At 35.0% G+C, this 23,889-nt stretch overlaps 1 protein-coding gene across 2 annotated transcripts; it reads right to left on the bottom strand.

Annotated features, from left to right (window-relative positions):
• Positions 1–2,250: 2,250 nt before the first annotated feature.
• Positions 2,251–23,627, bottom strand: LOC143250507 (transmembrane protein 222). 2 transcript variants are annotated; one of them, XM_076501144.1, is made up of 6 exons: positions 23,341–23,627; positions 17,553–17,637; positions 10,623–10,654; positions 5,699–5,792; positions 4,279–4,343; positions 2,251–2,815 (listed from the first exon to the last, which is right to left on the bottom strand). In XM_076501144.1, exons 1-6 carry the CDS (start codon positions 23,496–23,498, stop codon positions 2,728–2,730), a joined length of 522 nt encoding a protein of 173 aa, XP_076357259.1. In that variant the 5' UTR covers positions 23,499–23,627; the 3' UTR covers positions 2,251–2,727. The 2 variants fall into 2 exon arrangements, with proteins under 2 accessions (XP_076357259.1, XP_076357258.1); XM_076501143.1 differs by having other exon boundaries at positions 4,279–4,409; positions 23,341–23,623.
• Between the last annotated feature and the right edge of the window lie 262 nt (positions 23,628–23,889).

The raw sequence follows: 23,889 nt of genomic DNA, 5'->3' as shown, positions 1-23,889 counted from the left end.
AACAAAATCTGTATTACATAGTGTTATCAATCAAATATATTTTAACCAGTGTATTAAGACGGTGGTGACTAGCTATTAGTCTTATACCCACGTGCTTAGACAGTAGTGGCTATAAACTATTTTTGTATCTTTGGTATTACGAAAGTGACCATCCATCAAATGTTCTTGTAGTGAGTCAGCGGTAAGTTCACAGTTTTACAATGTTAGAATCCAGGGTTCAATTCCATGAAATTAACACGGCAGGTAACCCAATTTTGATTGGCTATAAAATAAACATTTCACGTATCTGTTATACATAATGGTGATTATCAAACAGATTATGACAGCCATGTATAGCTGCGTTTTCACTTGCAATGTTTTAATGAGAGGGTTTGTAGGTTTGGAATTGAGCACAAAACTAAACACATTGGGGTATTTGTGCTCTGCCCACTATGGGTATCAAAACCCAGCTTCTAGTGGCACAAATCTGCAGACATACTGCTGTGCCACTGGAGGGAGGTAGGGGGAGAAAATGAGGACGTTGGTTTCGCACTGTATTAAGGATTATATTTCTACACGATTTATCGATAGGAATACTGGACTTTTTTTTTTTAAATAAGTTAAACAATATTTTACTTAAAGCTGTATTCATAAAAAGGTATTGTTTTCCTAGAATTATCTTTCTGAATAATGTATATGAAAGTATATTTTATCATAAAGCTATAATATTCCAGGGGCAAATAAATTTACCTACTTTATGTAAGGTTTTTAAAACTTTATTTTATCTCCAAGACCATTCACATAAAGTTGAATCAATTTACTAAAGTTCTGTAATGTTCAGAGCATTTCTGTGAATACAGAAGTGAAAAGTAAATTATTTTCTATACAGCTCTTAAGACTTAAAATGGTGAACGTGAAGTAAAGGGAATGTTTAACAAGCATTCTGTACAGAATTTAAAAGTAAATTCTATACCAAGACATAAAAAAAAACCATACCAAACAGTATATTTTGTAGATATTAAAGATAACATAGATAGTTCAGTTTTTATTTTTGTTTCATAGGATTTTAAAGTTTGCATTTCTTTTCATTTGAATTAAGAAAGATGAATATTTCTTGTTCACCAGAATTTTATATATTGTTTACTAGAGCCAACCAAAATATTAATTCATTTTCACATCACATGGATATAATGATTCAATGTTGATATCACCTAATCTTTGAGCTAAAGCATAATTTTGCTTTTTCTTTTTGGTCAAGCATTTTTAAACTGACTATGTATTCTGTGCATTACATTAAGCCTGAATGCTTACACTGTAACTATTATTGTTTAACTATGAATTTAAAAGGAAGTAAGTAATTCTTACAGGGAGTTAAATTACTGGAATTTACTAACTGATTAATCATTTGAAGTAATAGCAACACTGTTGTTCTAGCTGAGCCATACAAGGGAAAGAATTATGGAAATGAAAGTGAAAGGTATGTTTTCTAAATGGTATTTTTCCTCGGGTACTGCTGATCTGAAGTGCTTTCAAGGATACTTACATTTTACAACTTAAACGAAGTACGTAACTGCCTCAGTTCAGTAAATGCAGAATGCATTAGTTGCTTCATGCCATTAATGCTTGTAGTATATATTGTAAAATTTATGAGGCAAATTTAGAATCCATTGGCTGTGATTGATAGATGCTGGTATCAAAAGTATCAGTCCAGCATTTTCCACTTCACCTGGTTTCCATTATCTTTTGAAGTTTTTTTTCTTTTTTATGCTATTGAATAATGGATAAGCATAGGTTATTTTGAAAACCATTTTAAAGATTATTTTAAATTTCTGGCAATCAAATTTTAAAACGTATACGCCTACCATTAAATACTTGAACTAATTTTTTATTTATTTATTTATTGTTAGACAAAGCTTGTTGGCACTGAAATTTCTTAAATTTTACAGGAAACTTCACATGATTCTGGAACAAAAAATTAAGCACAGTTGATGAATGAACTTTTGCAGACGCATTCTAGAGGTGTATAATATTTAGGAAGAAGCAAAATATTTTCCATTTGAATTCAGGGGAAGAGTAATAAAACATGTAAATTTATGCACAGCAGGAAAACAGAAAACACCAAAGAATTTTTTCACTTCCTTTTTTAATTTTGGCTACAAATATCATTTGTTTGATTTGCTGACTACTATCCATTAGCTTTTATTCCAATGAGTGAGTTATATCAAACATTATTATAAGTAGTAACTTATGTAGCAACAAGAAAGACAGATAAAAGTCACAAATAGAAATTTTATTAATGTGAAACACACTGAATATCACACAAAATACAATATCAAATACTTTTACTGTGTTTAGAGGTTTCAGAAGATTCTTTAACTTGAAATCTAGAATACTAACTCTATTGTAATTTGAGATTTATTATGTAACTTTTTCTTGTAAATATCTTTCTTTTTTTATTTATTTTGCTGTACTTCTTAATGTTTTGGTATGTATGCTAAGTATGAATGAGCTTTCAGAAACTATCACAAGGAACAGTTTTCAAGAATAAAAAAATCTATTATGTACTGAGACAACATCATTTTATATAATCCATAATAACATGAACAGCTCTGGAAAAGTAAAAACTGATGTATAGAAAGGTTCAGTACACAAAGATGTTAGTTTTTATTATTTACTATTCTACTATTCACAAACATATAATTACATTGTTCTGTATAAAATAATCCTTCTAGGTCACATTATACTTGCCTAAGCCAGAGGTATAGCCAGCCACAATATTATCACAATACAGACACATACAAGAAATGGCATCCATGTCTTCAGAAAGCCCCAAATACTGAAAGAAAACCAAAAAAACAGACACTAAAAAACAGAAACTATTAAAAATGACATTTTCAAATACACTTTCTAATATACAAAATAACAATCTTGGTAAACTCTGAAAGTCCCCATTAACACAACATCTTTCCACTATTTCATTAATAGGTGCATAGGGTGCGTAACAGAAAAAGAGGATTTATTAACTCTTAACCTTAAAATTAACAAAATAAACCACTCTCCATTTTTTAATTAAATAGGGATTCATCTAGCAATTATTGTGATTAATTGTAATTTTAATGTTACTTTTACTGTTTTTGTGCCATTCCTGTTATTAGAAACCTTGCAACTAATACAGTAATAGACACAAGCAAGTTTGCAAATAACTTAAAATAATTGTTCAGAGATAAAGAAAATTTATAAGAGTAAATACATTTTACTGAGAAATCCTGGCTATAAATGCTTATTTATACAATCATGGTAATGTGCTTTCTTCATGTTTAAAATTCCAGCCGTTACTTTAGTCTTCCATAATGTATGCTCCTAAATGTGTAACCAACAAATACTGAATGATGTTTGGATAACATCTATTATTTTCTGCTGAACAACAGATAACAGCATATTGAGCCATTGCTTTTTTTATATTAGAAATGAAAATACTATTTGTATATAGTTATTAAGTTTGTCTAGTATTGTGCATCAAACACTACCAAAAATACAAATGTCAACTTTTACCAGGACAAGATGACCAATATTAATGCACAGTGACAAACCTTTCAAAATAGCTTATACAAAATAGATTCCATTGGAAAGGTACTTTTATAAACAAGCACTTACGCATTAGATACCTGTCTTAAGTTCAAGATGCATACAAAAAACCCTTAAGTTTACATAACAGCTACAAGCATTACAACTTTAAATAGAATTGTTAAAAACATTCTAGGTTTTCAAATAATTTTTTGGACATCTGAGAAGGTGATAAAATTATGAAATAACCTGACATATTGCTGGCAGTTAATTATTATGGTAACATTTGAAATAAACTACAGGCTTGGTGAGATGAATCTTTATTTGTAGTAAAGATAAAACTGGTATGCCTCAATCAAGTCACAAATACCTTCAAATATTTTTAAGGTAACATGTAACAGGTTTGAAACTTTTCTACTTAATAAAACCATCATTTTGAAGCCTTCATGTAATAAAAATATTTAGAGCTTCACTAATATATTGTATCTCTGAGCAATTCAGTCATAAGAGAGAAATATAAAATGTAACATTTAAAAGATCTTTAATTTTTTTTTCAATTCTACATTTTCATTGAAATAATCAAGCAAAACCTGAAACAAATGTAAGAAACTGTACTTTAAGCAGTATTTGAGTTTGAGCTACACTTCTTGACCAATTTTAGTAGCCTTACAATTGACTGATTAATAAGCATCTAGATTTTAGAAAACAAATACAAGTTATCAAAAGCAGACTCACCTTACATACTTTCCATAGATGAGCATGAGAAAACACAGTTTCACCATATTCCAACTAGAAGAACCCTTGTAAACCATGAAATTGAGAGCCATAGCCACGTGAGAGTGACAATTATCACAAAACAAGTTATGCTAGAACAAAGACATAACAAGAAGCTCTGCACTTATCTACATATTCTATATAAGACATACTTCACATTAAGTACATGTATTATAATCTATTCCAAGAATACATATTTTAATTTGTTCAAATATGATGTACCTTAAATTGCATGGTTTTATTGTGCATTTCATAATATATCTTGCCATCTCATGTGTAGCCTTATGTGCATGGAATTGTATTGGACAATTAATCTTTCAATAATTCTAGATTTAAATGGAGTATCTTAACAAAATTCAGTAAACTTTAAGTTAATGTTACAAAGATGTTGTACAAAAAAAATAATAATTTTTAATAAAAGTATTTTTATCACAGATTTGTCTCTGAATTTACCTTAGTCATTCTGATCCAGAATTTTGACTAGTTTGAGTGAAAAACAACTTTTACTATTAAAAATAAAAATATTTGTCTTAAAAGTTTCCAAATTTCATTTACATAAACAATATAATCTCCAAGATAAATATCAAGTGTTTTTCAGTAAAGTTTACATTTTATCTGTTATTTTCTTCACCTTGACACTACATGGACTCAGTTCATTTGATCAACATTTTAACAACCACAAAAACAAATACAAGGTAACTATAAGCTGTCTAGTCTTTCTACAATGGCTGCAGATTGTAACAGAACATAGAACATAACAGTTCTTTAACTTTAACATCCTTGGACTTGTAACAGTTTTAATTTGTTCAATATTATTGTTTTATTGTTCTTTGAGCTGTGACTAATTTTGTGTTGCAAAACTATGAAACATCTGACAAGCACATAACTCAAGTTATAACAAACAGTGTATTGAATTATTTATTGCCACAGCATCTCACATCTCTGGCCTCTTGTTTTTTGCTCATAGCCCCTGATGAACTTAACCCTATTTTCTGTAATGATGGCAGTAGTACACAAAATAATTTTTATTTCAAACATGCAATTGAGAAGACTAAATATGAATATGCAAAAAAATAAAATAAAAACTGCTATACAACTATTATAATTTAACTGAAACTAAAATATAGGTGAATTCATCTAATTCCATTATGTTAAACTAGTAATTTGGCACAAGTGTAAGGCTAAAGCTGGTCATATACATAATATATTTATCATCTGATATGACAGGATTCTAGTTAATCCAAACTCCCGGGTCAAATACACTTAAGAATTTGTTGCGATGCATGAAACATGACCACCTTTACAATGTTTTTCACAATTTCTGTTAAGATGCTACATAATGTTGAGAACAAATTACACTTGTTTATTTAGTGCTTATTACCATTCTGTGGCTGTACTCTTCTGATGCATCCCTAATAGCTGAGTTCCATGCTTGATTCCCACCACTGGCTAAATCTGGATCTAACTTCCAGTACCTGTAAATAAAGGCATCTAGTAGCTAATTCAGCAGCATGAAGTTTAACAAATGAAGCAACTCTAAGGTAAAACATTATTAGTGAGGCTACAGACTAGCATAACATCTTAGGTTGTTACTTTAATTTGTACTTAAAGGATTTTAGGTTTATGCAAATAGAAAAATGAGAATCAAATGGAGACATTATTGCTCAGTAGGAATAAATGGCTCTACTATATGTTTTTGTTGTATTTTTGATATCATTAAAGATGTTGATAATGAGGTTTCTAAGTTGTTTACTACATTAGAAGGGGGGAAATTATTCTTAGGTATCAATATTATTACAACAAATTATGTTTTTAATTAATTCATAAATTTTACCAATAGTGCAGGTTCTGGCTGATGTGATTTATCTCAAAACTTTAAAGTAGCTTAGTATTGATTTGAAGAGCAGTTTAAATTAAATTTTCTACAGGTGTTTAGACAAAAGATGTTCATGATAATTGTAAGGTTACTAGTGAAATAACTTTTGTTTTAAAAAAAGGACATATGTTACATGTTAAATAAATTGTCTTCTGTTATTAGTAAACTACTGGAGTCTACTGTCAGGGATCACTTGGAAAGAAATCACTGTGAAACTGGATTTTGATTATAAAGGAGTTTTTTTTTGTGTCACAAACTGAATGAAATTTTTCTAATGTGTAAATGAAAGTAATCTTGTTTCTTTTTGTGTCTAGAATTCAACAAAACTTTTCAAAAAGTTCCTCACAATAGGCCAATAAATAAGTTAGATGTTTATACAATTGACAGAATTACTCAAAATGTAAATTAAAAACTGGATTGAAACAAGATGGTTTTGATTAATGGGCACCATTCAAACTGGAAATTTGTGACTAGTGAAGCTTTTCAACAGTTTGTCTGAGGGTCCCTGTTGTTTATTATATGAATAATATGGGTTACATATAACTAAAAATATTTTTAAACTTGCTGATGATACTAAATTAGTTAAAGGTAAATCTTTGGAAAAGTTTTTCTAAATGTAGAAGGACCTGGATTCTTATTGAGTGAATTACTCTCTATGAAACTGAATTCAATTCTGAATGTTTTAAAATGATGAATTTAATATAAGGAGATTTGGAAAAACATTATTATTTTGTGAGAGTAACACTGATGATGTGGAAAACAATAAAAATTTAGATGTAATGACTGATAAGAGCCTCAAGCCTTCAGCTGATGTGTGGAAGAAGGGAAAAAATGCAAACAGAATTCTAAGATCTACTTACATAATGTTTGAGTTCAAGAACAAATAGATTATCATCATTTTGTGCAAAATATTGATAACACTTAACTGTAGTATTGTTTTCAATTTTGATTCCCTTATGGTATGCAACCAGAATGATAGTTAGTTTGAAACATTAAAGTATAAAATGAAACTCAAAGATATGAACTTTTCTCTGAAGTATAGAAAAACTAAGAATGAACAGATTAAGGTGGTTAAAATCATTAGATTGGTTGCTTGGTTGATTTAGTGTTTTGTGGCACAAATCAGCTAGGCTATCTGCACCAAACATCTGGTAAAAAGTTAAAAGTAAATTTACTAAAATTCATAATAGGAAATTAAGGTAAAACAAAACAAAGTTTAAAAAAAAACACATAAATAGCATAAAACCAATGTTTACATCTAGTCTACAGAGAAAAACTACAGTAATTCAAGTTGTAAAGGACTTTCCAGTCCTGGTTCCGAGTTATTTGACGTTATGGTCATTTTTAAAAAGGTTTTAATAGACGTGTAGAAAAATTATAATAACTCACCAGGATGACTAACAGATAGTTCAAATAGCAACGTTAGTCACCTAAAGTTGGCCTTTTCAGTCCTGGTTTCAAGTTATTTAATGTTACGGCCACTATCTAATTTCAAATTGAACTAGATGAACTGTGATTTTTAAAAGGGAGCCACATTAGAAAAGGTCTAATGTATAAATTAAAAAACTTAAATGGCATTAAAACAAATAATGGCCTTTAAAAAACTAAAAACATTACCAAGGTAGACAGTGTCACCATCACCAATAACATTGTCTAACATTATGGACAAACTGTGGGACAGAACATGTTTAAAATGGTGCCGTCGTTGAGTCATAAGGATGGCAAGAAAGTAAAATATGGCTTATTGTGAGCTGAGTGTTACACAGACAACACATTGATGCATCAGTTTCAGATAAAAGAAAATGATGAATTAAAAAACTGTGACCAATCCGTAGTCTAGTTCAAACAACTTCCTCTTTCCGATCCTTACAGAAGCAAGACGGCCAAAGTCTAATATAGGGTCTTATTTGGAAAAGCTTTTTTTCATGTTGCTCGCTCCAAGTCAACTGCCAACTGGCACAGAGCTGAGCCTTAAATACAGGACCATAGTCCATGTATTGAACAGGCACAGCAGTGATAGTGCCAGAGCAGATAGATTTAGCTGCAGTATTGGCGAGCTCAATCCAGGGAATACCAACATGGCCCGGTATCCAAAAAAACTGGATAGAAGTAAATGTTAAAGAGAAATGGGCCAGTCGATTTTGAATATCAGTGAGAATAGGGTGTAAACTAACATGAAGCGATTTCAGGGCCACTAGAGAACTAAGCGAGTCAGTATAAATAGTGCAGTTTGAGTACTGCTTAGCTTCTATGTGATCCAGGGCAAAAGAAATGGCATACAATTCAGCAATGAACACAGAAGCTGGAGAGGGGATTCTGCATGCAACCACCAAACCATGGCACAGCCCACACAGTCACATGATTATTTCGAACCATCTGAAAAATAGGAATGGAAGGATGGTTCAAAAGAAGTTCAGCAAATAGCAGACAGTATTTCCACTCAGGAGTGTCTGCTCTTCTCAGATGACTTAAAGACAGGTCACAACTGGGAACTGTAAGAAGCCATGGTGGGATGGACTCACCAGTGGATACAGTAATGTTATCCAAGGACAAACCCAATCGATCCAACTGCACCTGGATTCGAAGGACAAAAGGAGCAATGGCAGATTGTCTGTTCTGAAAATGTATGGCTCACCGAGGAAGGAAAACACATTAGTTGGAAATCTTTGCTGTTTACAATATTCTGGCTAGAAACCCAACAATACCACACACAATCAAGCCAGCTAAAATATGCAAAATAACCTATAAAATAAAAATATAATAATGTAACATAATAAAATTGGATATATTAAATATTCTAACAAATACTGTTAATGAAAGTAACACTGAAGAAAGAATACACATAACAATGAATGAACACCTTGATTAAGCACAAATTTCATTTATAAAATTCCATAAAAACAGGGTAATACCATAGCTGGGCAGGGATATCGCTAATGAAAATACAGCCGAACACTAGGTGGAGATTTCACAAATCAAGTCACCAAAATCATGGGCTAAACACAATGGCTCACCACAGATTTCACTAATAAAATCATAAAAATACAGTAAGAACAAGTTAGAAGACTATACATCTCACTAATAAATTCACAAACACAAACTGAATAACACCTTTACTAACAACAGATTTCATTTCTAATGTCAATAAAAGCATTATTTGAACACTCCACCATGAAAACTTTCATTCATAAAAATACAGGCTAATCTACTTGGTTGACCATAAATTTCACTAATAAAAAATACATATCTCAGTTTGAACACTTTGGCTGAAAATAGAACACATCAATAAAATCACGTAAAGACAGTCTGAATACCTTGACTGAACACATACTTGACCAATAAAACCACATGAAAAAAATAGTTTGAACATTTTGGGTGACCAAAGATTTCACTGATAAAATTACATAGTAAAAAAAAAAAAAAAAAAAAGAGTCTGAACACTCTAGCTGACACATGTTCAAGGAATAAATCTCAGGCAGACCACAGACTTCACTAACAAAAATCATATAAAAACACAGAATGAACACATTAAATTACCACAAATGTCACTTATATAATCAAAGATTGAGCATCTTGACTGACTACAGATATCACTAAGTGCAAACTGATCAGCCTGAATAACCAATTATTTCACAAATTAAAATCACATCAAATACACTCTAAATTGCCTGTCTGGCCATTAATTTGAGTCACACACCTTGACTTCCTTATATGCATTAGGTTAAAACAAACTATTCAACAATGACAAAAATTATCTAAGCTTTAGAAAATCCACTAGTAAATATCAATAATATGTCAGAGAATGTTTGGAAGCATATATGAAAAGGATTGTTTAAAATAACTTCATTAACATGAAAAGAAGTCATTATTTTCTTATTATCTAGATAAAAACTGATAAAAGAAAACTAAGTATGCAAGTTAAAAGCAAAATATTTGGAAAATTACATTAACATATAACAAAGAGAATCTGTAAAAGAAGATGTAGTAAGTTAATACACTATAAACTAAATACCCAGTCAAAATAATGTATGGATACCCTCTTGTGAACATTATTTCAAGCCATAACTCCAGTAATACAACAAAGGTTCAGACAGCCTAAAAGATTTAAAGTTCTTCTAAATTCATATTCTACATTAAATACACAGCAAGTTGTTCATAACTGTAAAGCCAATTCATAAATTATGCAGTGTTATAACCATATAAAGAACAAACAAACTAGGTTACTGCATACAAAGCACCAGCCACTTGTGGGGATTTACCATAAAGGTTGGTTAACTGAGTCCAAACTATTTTTAGACCTATGATGATTAATTCATGATTTATAGAAAACATGTAGCTTTACAAACTAATTACTAATATTGGATTTTGAAGATAGAATAACCACTACATAAAAGTCCCTTTTAAATACATTTATATTTTCATTCCTTACTTGGTTGGTTTTCCAAATGCCATGTCATTCTCCTGTATATAAAAAAAAATGTAAAAAACACTTTAGGGAAAGTGACAAAGCATGAATAAATTGAAAGTAAGTTCATATATATATATTTATATATATATTTGTTATACACATAGGCCAAGTGCTTTTATAAATACCTATTACTAACTCTTTTAAATACCTTTTTTTTAATACAGTATTAAAGTATGAAAAATATAACTATAACATGTGGAATATTTATTTCCTTTGAATATATATATATATATAACCCTTATCAATCTTCATATGGTGCGTGTGGTAAGACTGATTATTATAAAGAGAAGCAATAACAGCTGTTAGGGTTAATAATACTAAGGTGGATTGATTGATTGATTTAGTGTTTTATGGCACAAAGCAGCTAGGCTATCTGCACCAAACGTCCGGTTAAAAGGTAAAATTAAATTAAATGCAGTAAAATACAGAAAAGGAAATGAAGGTAAAACAAAACATCATTGAAAAACAGAAAAAGTATAAAACCAATGTTGACACCTAGTCTACAATGTTAAGAGAGAAAGCAGAGTAAAAGAAGTTGTAAAGGACTTTCTCTAGGTAAATGGTAATGATCATAACCCACCAGAAAGACTAACAGGAAAGTTCAAGAACCACCGTCAGTCACCTGAAGTTGGCCTTTCCAGTCCTGGTTCCGGGTTATGTGTCATAGCAGCCAGTATCAAAATGTAAAATAACAGAAGGTTTAAAAGATATATAGCAAAATCGTAATAATGAGTAGCCAAATGTCCAGAAAAAGGTAAAAGTAAAGTAAATGTAGTAAAATTTGTAAAAGTAAAGTAAATGTAGTAAAATTTGTAAAATAAAACGAAGGTAAAAACAAAACAGCAATTAAAGATAGAAAATTGCATAAAACCAATGTTGACATCCAATCTATAAAGTTGTAAAGGACTTCTGTAGCAGAATGATAACGATCATAACTCGCCAGGAAGACTAACAGGCAAGTACCAGAACCACCGTCAGTCACCTGAAGTTGGTCTTTTCAGTCCTGGTTCCGGGTTATGTGTCATTATGGCCAGTACCAAAGGGTAAAGTAATAAAAGTTTAAAAGACATGCAGCAAAATTGGAATAACAACTCGCCAGGACGACTAATGGGTAGTTCACACGGATAGTACAAACAGCAGCGTTAGTCACCTGAAGTTGGCTTTTCCAGTCCTGGTGTCGAGTTATTTAATGTTCTGGCCATTTTTCAATGTCAAATTGAACTAGAGAGAATGAAACTGTGAAAAGGGAACCACAATTAAAAAGGTGTAATGAATAAATATCCAACAGTTAAATGAGATTAAAAAGATTAATGGCCATTAAAAAACTAAAAACTTTATCAAGGTGAACAGTGTCACCATCACCAATAACACTGTCCAATGTTACAGATAAACCCTGGGAAAAAACATGTTGAAAATATTGCCATAGTTGAGAATCATAACGATGGCAAGAAAGTAAAATGTGGCTGACAGTGATTTGAGTTTTACACAAACTACACACTGGTGCATCAGTTCCAGATAAAAAAAAAAAGATGAGTTAAAAAACTGTGACCAATGCGTAGTCTAGTTAGAACAACTTCCTACTTCCGAACCTTAGGGAACCTGGATGGCCAAAGCCCAATATAGGGTTTTATTTGAAAAAGCTTGTTGTCACGTTGCTCACTTCAAGTGGACTGACAGCTGGCATGGAGCTGAGCCTAGAATACAAGACCATAGTCCATGTACGGAATAGGCACAGTGGTGATAGTGCTGGAGCAGATAGATTTAGCTGCCGTGTCTGCAAGCTCGTTCCTGCGAATACTAACATGGCCTGGTATCCAGAAAAACTGGATAGAAGTAGCAGTTAATGAGAAATGGGCCAGTCAGTTTTGAATATCAGCGAGAACAGGGTGTGAGCCAACGTGTAGCATTTCCAGGGCCAGTATAGAACTAAGCGAGTCAGTATAAATAGTGCAGTTGGAGTACTGCTCAGCTTCAATATGATTCAGGGCAAGAGATATGGCATACAGTTCAGCAGTGAACACAGAAGCTGTAGAGGGGATTCTGCACGCAATCACCGAACTGCAGCAAACCATAGCAGAGCCTACTGAATTACCTGATTTGGAACCATCTGTATAAATGGGAACGGAATGATTGTTTGAAAGTTGTTCATTAAATAAATGACGGTACTTCCAATCTGGAGTATCTGCCTTTTTCAGATGACTGAAAGAAAGGTCACATTTGGGGGCTGTAATAAGCCATGGTGGGATGGGCTGACCTGTGGAATCTGCAATGTTATCCTAAGACAGACCCAAGTCATCCAATTGCGCCTGGATGCGAAGGCCAAATGGAGCAATGGCAGATCGTCTGTTCTAAAAAAGTACAGCCCACCGAGGAAGGAAAACACTTCCCCAGGTGGGATGCTTTGGTAAGGAACGAAGTTTCAAAAATATAGTAAAGACAGTTGCAAACGGCGAAGGTCCAGAGAAGATTCATGAGATTCAACATATAAGCTTTGAAATGGAGAGGTGCGGAAAGCCCCAGTGCAGAGACGAAGTCCTTGGTGATGAATGGGGTCTAGCATCTTTAAAGCCGAGGGTCTGGCAGAGCCATAGACCATTGATCCATAGTCGAGTTATGATCGAATAAGAGCACGATATACCTTTAACATAGAACATCAATCTGCTCCCCAACTGGTAGTAGAGAGGACACGGAGGATGTTCAGTGCTCTTGTGCATTTGACCCATAGCTGCTTTAAGTGTGGTATAAAGGTCAGCTTACGGTCAAAGATAAGCCCCAAGAACTTGGTCTCAGGGACCAGTGGCAGCGAAACTTCACTGATATGAAGTTCAGGATCAGGGTGAATACCCTGTTGGCGGCAAAAGTGCATACAAACGGTTTTAGAGAGAGAGAAATTAAAGCCGTTCGCCATAATCCACCTTAGTACACGATTGAGGGCAGTTTGTAGTTGCCGCTCAATATATCTCATGTTCGACTACTGACATGAGATGTGAAAGTCGTCGACATTCGCAATAGTGAGAGGGAGTTGTTCAGTGATGGGATTTATCTTGATGCTGAAAAGTGTGACACTCAAAACACAGCCCTAAGGGACTCCAAGTTCCTGTACAAAAGAACAGGAAAGTGTCGAACCCACATGAACTTGGAATCTCTTGTCCATTAAAATTTTTTTAATAAACATGGGTAAATGGCCACGTAACCCATATGTATGGAGGTCTCGCAAAACGCCATACCTCCATGTTATGTCATAAGCCTTCTCAGTGTCAAAGAATATTGATATAAGATGTTGGCATTTGAGAAAGGCTTCTCTGATTGATGTTTCAAGTCAAATTAGGTGGTCTGTGGTGGAGTGCTGTCGTCGGAACCCACACTGGGTGGGCGAGAGGAGGTTGTTTGATTCGAGGAACCAAACAAGACGAGCATTAACCATCCTTTCTAAGGTCTTACAGAGACAGCTCGTCAAAGCAATTGAACTGTAGTTTGAAGGAATCTTGGGATCTTTCCCTGGCTTAGAGAAAGGTAAAATAATAGCCTGGCACCAGGCATCAGGAAAAACATTCTCCTGCCAGATCCAGTTAAAGACAATTAGAAGGACATCAAGAGAAGCAGGAGATAGATAGTGCAGCATGTCATAGTGTACATTATCAGGTCCAACAGATGCACTGCCAGACCGATGAAGGGCCATTTTCAGTTCCACCAGTGTAAAGGGATAATTATAGTCAAAGAGACAGTCAGTTCGAAAGGAAGGAGGTGAACGCTCTGCCTGAGTCTTGATGGCCAAGAAGATGGAGGAACAAGCAGAAGTGCTAGATACCTGGCATAAGCTTTCACATTGAGTATCAGCGATGCTCCGGACATCAGCCACCTCCTAACCATCAGAGAGTAAGGCAGAATTGTAGTACCTACTGACCTTTCGAATCCTGTCCCACGTGACCTTGGAACTGGTGGTAGAAGATATGCTAGCTGTGAACTTAATACAAGATTCCTTCTGGTTTTGACGTCTTACCCACCTAGCATGTGCACGGGCCCGTTGGAAAGCAATGCGGTTCGAAAGTGTGGGATATCTATGAAAAGTATCCCAGGCCCGTTTTTAAGCCTTCCGTGCCAAGTGGCAAGCAGGATTCCACCACGGATGAAGATATCGTGGAAAACGTGTCGAGGTTTTAGGAATACACTGAGCAGCTGCTTGTATAATACAGCCAGTTACCGCTGCCACACAGTCGGCTATTGAGGGCCAATTCACGATGGCAGGATCAAGTTCTGCGAGAGCAGTGAAAGTGGACCAGTCTGCCTGATCCAGCTTCCAACGGGGCACGCGAGTAGGGTGGCATCGACCACGGCCAGTCGCTCTCAAAAGTATAGGAAAATGATCACTGCCTGGTGGATAATTGTCAACCCTCCATGAAAAATGGGAGAATAATGAAGGGGAGCAAACTGAGAGATCAATAGCAGTAAAGGACTGACTAGGTACATGAAAATAAGTGGAAGAACCAGTATTGAAAAGGGAAAGATTGTGATCAGAGAGCATACGCTATCATCAATAACAGAACTTCCTCAGAGGGGATGATGTCCATTAAAGTCCCCCAGGAGTAAAAAGGGAGACGGCAACTGTTCAACGAGAGCATCAAGGTCTGATTGATCATATGTCTCTCCAGAGGACAGGTAGAGAGAACAAACAGTGATGGAAACACGGATGACTACGGCCTCCAAGGGTGTGTTGAGTGACAAAGACAGGGTGGACACATGCTGATCAACCAATAGTGCCACCCCTCCATGTACTCATCCATCACACAGCCTGTCATTTCTGTACAGAGAAAACTGCCGAATGGTGACTGTATCAGCAGGTTTAAGAAATGTTTCTTGTAAAGAAAGACATACAGGATGGTAGGAAGCAATCAGTGTTTTGATATCATCCAGATTAGAACGTAAACCTCGACAGTTCTATTGTATCAAGGTGGCCATTTTTAATGACGAGTAGGAGAAGTGGCTGGAAAACCGTTTTGTTTACGACCACGTCTTTTTTCGTTACTGTCCTTAGTCGGAGGATGTCTATCAACCTCCATGGATCCTGCCCTGGGTCGATTGGGCAGGTCTTTGTTATTGGAAGGGGAATCCAGTGACTGAGGATGCAAACGAATGATTGTTTTGCCTCCTGGGGTGGGAAAAAAAGATGTATCAGAAGAAATGCCTGTATTTGAAACTGAAGGATGTGGATCTTGAGGTTCGTTGGAATGTATGGGAGGAACACAGATGGGTGTGGAAGTCGATTCATCAACCTTTTTAACTATGGAGGTCAAAAGGCTTTTCATTTGTTTTGAAAACGATTCTTTTGGAGGCACAGAGAGATCTGTCTGCACTCCCACTGTAATTGTGGAATGAAGTGCAGCAGCATATGTCCGAGATGGAGTGGCGGGCAGCAATTTCCGAGCCTCAGGATAACTAATGTTATGAGTCGTTTTCAAACGCTGCACCTCTTTTTCCTCCAACCATTTTGGGCAAGAACGAAAGTAGGAATGGTGAGAACCATTGCAGTTGACGCAATGTGGGTCAATGTCACATTCATAGGCATCGTGGTCCTTGCCACCTCAATGAGCACATGTCAGAGAACCACGACATGATGTCTTTGAGTGGCCGAACCTCTGACATTGGAAACATCGGAGAGGATTTGGAATGTACGGCTGTACCCTGCAAATTAGATGACCTGCCTTGATGATGGCAGGTGCATGTGATGATGTAAATGTCAAAACTAGGGTATTTGTTGGCAGTGTAACTCCATCTTCGCGAGTGGAGATGCGCCTCACTGCAGAAACTCCTTGGGTGGAGAGACCAGCGAGAATCTCTGACTCGGGGACATTCTTCAAATCCCTCTCAACAATAACTCCTCGTGATGAATTCAAAGTAGCATGAGGGGTAACCTCAATAGGTATATCCCCAATTGCCGTTGAATTCAAGGAGTTCACTGTGGTGGGTTGTGGATGTTTCAACTAATATGTCTCCAGATCAAAGCTTCTTTATTGACTTTGGAGAGCCAGCAAGACCCTCTAGTCCCTTCTGAATAAAAAAGGGGAACAATTGCCCTAAAGGTTTTTCTGAAAGAGAATGTAATATAAGAAAATGAGGTACGTGTGTTACAGATGTTGAAGATCGCTGCTCAGAGTCTTCAAGATGTGGTTGCTCACCTATTGACTGTTTTTTCACTATTTTATTTACATTTTTTGAAGGAGGATCCATAAGAAAAAAGAAAAATTTCAGTACCCACTGACCTCACCTACCATGGAGCCCTACGAGGGGACGCACTACAATGCCATGCAAGGACAATGCAGCAATGCCAGGGTTTCGTGAGCACTATACCCAAACACCAGCATCAGGCACAATGTCCACAACACCTGTTGAGAACTTCCAACACTGATACTTGGTTGACTCTAGCCCAAGTTGACCAGTCGATTGACCCAAGGGGGGGCCACCCAAAGGCCGCCCATCTACAGGAATTCAAGGCCAAAGTGGTGTGTTAGAGTTGGACCCCTCAACCACCAGGATCCTCTCCTCCCCTTCACAGGTCGCCACGCACGGTAAACACGTGGGTGGATGTTTAAATCCCAGAGAAGGTAACCAGACAGAACAGAACCTTCTCTGGGAGGTCCCCTGACCATGTACAGGAATCCACACTGAGGGGTACTAAGGTGGAGAAGCATTTGAATATAAACTTGTATCCAGGCCTCCGAATCTCAAAAGTGAGCATTTCAGAGTAGGCATGTATGTAGGTTTAAGGTCTAATTTTTTATTATTAATGCAGCATAATATTTTTGTGGCTTATTAAACTCTTAAAATTTAACATCTTAAAGTTACAATAGACAAAAGAACAATATAATACTCATCTTAAGTACACAAAATACTTACAGACACAAAGTATGGGCCTGCAAAGTCTCTGATAATACCTTCTGATGTGGCAATACCCATGTGCCCAATAAATGGAAACAGCCATCTGTAAGTATAACAAACAAAAAGAATGTCACATTAATAAGCAAGATCTAAAAACAATGTTCATATTCATATTAGAGTGTAAATGACAATCCTATGCTTATAATAAGTCTTGGTTGGTTTGGTGTTTTATGGCACAAAGCAGCTAGGCTATCTCCACCAAACATCTGGTAAAATGTTATGGTAAATTTAGTAAAATTCATAAAACGAAATTAAAGTAAAACAAAACAAAATTAAAAACAAAAAACATAAATAGCATAAAACCAATGTTTACATCTAGTCTTCAGCAGTAAGAGAAAAACTACACTAATACAAGTTGTAAAGAACTTTCTGTAGCATAATTGTAATTATCATAACTCACCAGGAAGACTAACAGGTGAGTTCAAAAACCACTGTCAGTCACCTGAAGTTGGCCTTTCCAATCCTGGTTCCGAGTTACTTGACATCATGGCCATTTTTTAGAAAGTAAAGTAATAAAAGTTTTAAAAGACTAGCAGCAAAATTATAAATATGGGCTCACCAGTGGATACAGTAATGTTATCCAAGGATAGACCCAATCGATCTAAATGTGAAAGTCGTCAACATAGAGCCTGTTTGCAACAGTAAGAGGGAGTTGTTCAGTGATGGCAATAATCTTTATACTAAAAAGTGTGACACTCAAAACACAACCCTGAGGGACTCCAAGTTCCTGTAGAAAATAATGGGAAAGTGTCGAACCAACACAAACTTGGAATCTCCTGTCCATTAAAAAATGTTTAATAAAAATGGCAAATGGCCATGTGACCCATACATATGGAGGTCTTGCAAAATGTCAAACCTCCATGTTGTATCATAAACCTTCTCAGTGTCAAAGAATATTGATACAAGATGTTGTCGTTTGAGAAAGGCTTCTCTGACATTTCAAGTCGATTGAGGTGGTCCATGGTGAAGCTCTGTCGTCGGAACCCACATTGGGTGGGCAAGAGAAGGTTGTTTGATTCAAGGAACCAAACAAGATGAGCATTAACCATCCTCTCTAAGGTCTCACAGAGACAGCTCCTCAAAGCATCTGTACAGTAGTTTGAAGGAATCTTGGGATACTTTCCAGGCTTAGAGAAAGGTAGGCCAATAACCTGGTGCCAGGCATCAGGAAAAACATTCTCCTGCCAGATCCAGTTAAATATAATCAAAAGAATGGCAAGAAAAACAGGAAATAGATGGTGCAGCATTTCATAGTGTACATCATCAAGTCCAACCAATGTACTGCCAGTGATGTCGAGAAACCCACTTGTTGAGAAATTTATCGGTCATCGTCAGGTCGAAGAAGGTTGAAACGTTGTTCGCTCTTCTATGTAAAATATTTTCTCAACCCAAACGAGCCGTTTTTGCATATAAATGTACTGCCAGACCGACGAAGGGCCAGTTTGAGTTCCACCAGTGTAAATGGATGATTATAATCATAGAGACAATCAGCTCAAAAGGAAAGAGGTGATAGCTCTGCCAGAGTCTTGATGAATACAAAGGTGACGGAGAAGTAGAAACTCCTTTGGTGGAGAAACCAGTGAGAATCTCCAGCTCTGGGATGTTCTTCAAATCCCTCTCAACAATAACTCCTCATGATGAATTCAAAGTAGCATGAGATGTAACCTCAATAGGTATATCCCAAACTGCCTTTGAATGCAGGAGGAGTTCACTGTGTTCAGAGTGGATGTTTCCACCAATATGTCACCAAATCAAAGCTTCTTTACTGACTTTGGAGAGCCAGCAGGTATGTCTAGTCCATTTTGAATGAAAAAGGGAGACATATGCCATAAAGGATTATGTGAAAGAGAATGTGGTACAAGAAAATGAGGTACAGCAGGTGTTACAGATGTTGAAGATTGCTACTCATAATCTTCAGTTCATGGTCGTTTACCTATGGACTATTTTTCACTATTTTATTTAAGTTTTTATTTGGAGGATCAATAACAAAAAAGGAAATTTCGGTGTCCACTGACCCCACCCACCATGGAGCCCTATGAGAAGCTGCATTGCAATGCCAAATAAGGACACTGCAACAATGCCAGGGTTTCAAGAGCACTTTACCCAACACACCAGTATCAGATACAATTTCCACAACACCTGTTCAGAAGATCCAACACTGGCACTTGGTTGACCCTAGCCCAAGTGGACCAGCCGAATGACCCAAGAGGGGCCACCTCAAAGTTGCCCATCTACAGGAATTCAAGGCCAAAGTGGTGTATTAGGGTTGGACCCCTCAGCCACCAGGATCCTCTCCTCCCCTTCACGGATCACCACGCTCAGCAAACACATGGGTGGATGTTTAGATCCCAGAGAAGGGTAAACTGAAAGAACAGATCCTTCCCTGGGAATTCCCCTCACCAAGTATATCAATGTAGTCTGAGAAAAATAGATAAAATTGACACTGTCTAGTTTAATAGTAAATGGTTTACTCACTATCTTGTAACAGCTTGGCTTCTGTTGTCAGTAATGGTTAAGATAGCAAATAATCCTTCTATTGTTAAACTAAAGAGTGTTAGTATGTTTGTTTATTTTTCACAGATCACATTGACACAACCATTATAAGCATAGGTTAGAAGATATACCAAGATCTTGAGACAGTTTGGCTCCTGTGATCAGTAGGTACTCTTATTAAAACTTTCTAGTGTATAAGTGGAAGGTTTACCCACTACCTTGAGATAGCTTGGCTCCTGAGACCAGTAGATGATCAAGACAGTGCATATTCTCACATGTGAAGTTGATGTTGGGATGTATAGCATTAATGTGATTGAAAAAATTGTGTGTTCTGTAGATGTGAATCCCGCAACCGTGTCATCTACATATCTGTACCAGTATAGTGGTGGATGTAATGCTGTGTTAATTCCTTGTGTTTCAACTTGTGTCATAAAAATATTGGCTAGAACACACACTTAATTTTTTCAATCACATTAACGCTACACATCCCAATATCATGTGAAATATCATTTCTTAACCTCAAAATTACAAGAACCGATACAAAATTTAAAACAGAAATCCACTGAAAAATCACCTATACTGGACTATACATTCCTTGGGACTCAGCACATGAAACAAAAGAAAAACTCAACACACTAAGAAACCAAATAAACACAGCCATAAAACTATGCTCACCAGATAAAATTAACGATGAATTAGAAAAAATAAAACAATACTTCATCAACATCAATAAGTTTCCTCCACAAACCGTAGAAAACATTATACGCACACACCAAGACAGAAAGTAAAATCAACCAACAAAAGTAAATATATCTCACGAATCAAAAAATTAAGAAACCATATACTGCTGCATACCATATATTCCCGACATTAGCAGAAAAATAACCAACATTTGGCAAAAACTAGTAACAAAATATGACATTCCAGTTAATACCAACTTTATTCAAAAACCAGGCACAAAACTAAGGTCTATGCTGTGTAAAACCTACACTGACAAACACCACACCAACATTATAAAATACAATGTGATAACTGCCACGACTTCTATATTGGAGAAACAAATAGAAAAATGGAAACCAGATTCAAAGAACATAAAAAGTCACCTTCACACATTTTCGAACACTGCAAATCAAATAAACACAACATAACCATAGAAAACACTCAAATACTAAATAAAGAAACAAACATAAACAAATGCAAAATTAAAGAAACCTTACTTATACAACAACTCAAACCTAAAATATACCAATACAAAGGAACACCTTAATACCTATATTAATAAATATAATCAAACATCTAAGCAAGCCCTCTACATTCCTACACTCAGTTACACAACCCCTTCAAACATATGATCATCTATTGGTTAGTTACCTCTTTCTTTGTGAACCTGACAATCATCGAAGAAGGTCGAAACGTTGTTTGCTCCTCTATGTAAAAAATTTTCTTAACCCAAACGAGCCGTTTTTACATATATATTTTTCTCTACAAGTGGGTATTCTCGACATCACTGAATACAAATCTTTGTAACCCAAATGTATTTCTGTGCAATTACTTTATTAATGGTTGTTTCTAAGCATCTGTATAACTTTCCAAGTCATTTTAAAATACCTTAGCATCCTCATTACAGATAGAAATACCCAAGGATTTAATGTTATAGGAAATATTACAAATTTCCTTAATTATACTCCTATCAATAACATTTATGTTAGTAAAAAACACATAAAGACCAAAACAATGAACCCTAAGATACCCACTAGTAACAATGGTCCGTTTTGAATGGATTCTACAGGGTGTTTGGAAAGTCACTGTGCAGTTTTGTCTGTTAATAAATATATAAGTGCACAGTGACTTTCTGAACACCCTGTATTAATAACAACTCTGCCTTCTTTTACTCAACTAATACCACATTTTAGTTGAGTAATCTTTTCCCAACATCAATGCAGTGTGTTTTAACTTAAATGATAACAGAATGCTTTGAACAATGAGAATTATTTCTATTAGTATTCAAATGATTAAAAAACTTAATCTTTAAATGTTACCACAAAAAGGTTTTTTCTCGAATGAACAAGTGTTATAAGGAAATATTTGTTACAGTGTAACTTACTGGCAATCAAACTCTCACTTTCTGAATAAATATATATTTCATTTACTGTTTACCATCTGGGCAAGCACTATCAAGTTTCCTCAACATTACAATACAATCTCAAGCAATATTTTCTAAATATTAAAGTTATTCAACTATCCTACAGTCTGCTTTACTAATTTTTCCTAAACTGAATCTAACTGATGAAAGAATGTTTTATAATTCAGAAATTTATAACATTCAACCACACAAATAAATGGCACTACACATACACACACAAAAGTTCTACTGTTGGAGCAGATAAAGTGAGAGTACACTATGACTTTCCATATCCAAGCACCATCACACTTCCTGAACACTATAGATATGCATCAATGGTTTACAAATGAAACTGAAGAAGAATGGTGAACTATTCAAAAGCTTATGAGTTTTGGGTCTTGTTTGAAAACCATAACAACTTTTATATGTAATTCTATGTGATAAATCCTTAATCAGAATTGAGATTCACCAATAGTTACTGTTTAATCTCTGGGTTTTATGCAACTACATAAAATTAGCAGATGACATGGATTGAAAGACAATATATGTCTACCTTTACAGGGTTTTATGAGGATATGATATGGTATGGGTTTTAGTTTTTAGCATTAATACTATGAAACAGTACACTCTATTTCACTGTACTTACTCTCAAAGATTCTGTATTTCTGTGAAAATACCTTACATTTATTAAGTAAGTTGAATCTCATAACTTATGTTCAGCTTGGCTAAGTGTGATAAGTAATGACAAAAGACATTCAAAAGCCATGATCGGTGTTGAGTAACTAATAATATTAACAACAACGTCTTTGAAAACAGCTTAATTAATAATATCTCTCTGGCACAAGAAGTAATATAAAGTGAGAAAAATTAGCAATGACTACAATTTACAGTGGAATTACTATATAATACTGTACTAAGCATTAATAATAATCTACTGTACAATATTTACAACAATGAAAGCAAGAAACTGCGTAATGTTATTAGTAAATTAATTCCATAAAAATTACTGATCATACAGAAGTGGAGGAGATGCCAATTTCAGTTTCAGTGCAACATATTTCCCACCTTGCATTATAAACATTGATATTACTACCACAACTACTTTTTCTGGATTCGGCATAACATACTTACGTTAGAATTGGAATTGGAGTCCATACAATACAAAAAGGATAACGACTTCTTTTGTGATCTATAATATCCACAGAATCAGGAGAATAGATATTGGTTTTAGTTGTGTGCGCTTGACAATCTGGAGAGCTCATTATACCAACTAATCTCATTCCAACCATAATAAATCTATTACAACTTGATAAGTTTCGGTTCCAACCACTGCTTAAGTTTTCCACAAAGAACGTTTATTTCCATTCAGTCTGAGAACTGAAGACCAAGTTGTCTAAACTCTCGAACCTTACCGTTGACAAAAAAAAAAAATAAACAACAACAAAATAAACTATAGCATAACTATTATTAACACATTAATTGGAATAAAAATACACAATTAAGTTACATAATGTACCAATATAAAAATAAAAATCGTTGCAAAAAGCGTCAAAAATAAGAACATCGAAAAAATTATGACATTTGAACATGCAAAATGTTCTAACTTGCTTTTATTAATATAATATACAAATTATTAAAATTTTCATCTAATCTACTTCTACACAGATTAAGTACAATACT

Source organism: Tachypleus tridentatus, chromosome 5, assembly GCF_004210375.1.
Source record: "Tachypleus tridentatus isolate NWPU-2018 chromosome 5, ASM421037v1, whole genome shotgun sequence".
Taxonomy (NCBI): domain Eukaryota; kingdom Metazoa; phylum Arthropoda; class Merostomata; order Xiphosura; family Limulidae; genus Tachypleus; species Tachypleus tridentatus.
Note: the sequence above shows the minus strand (reverse complement) of the source record. Positions and strands in the feature narration are given on the sequence as shown.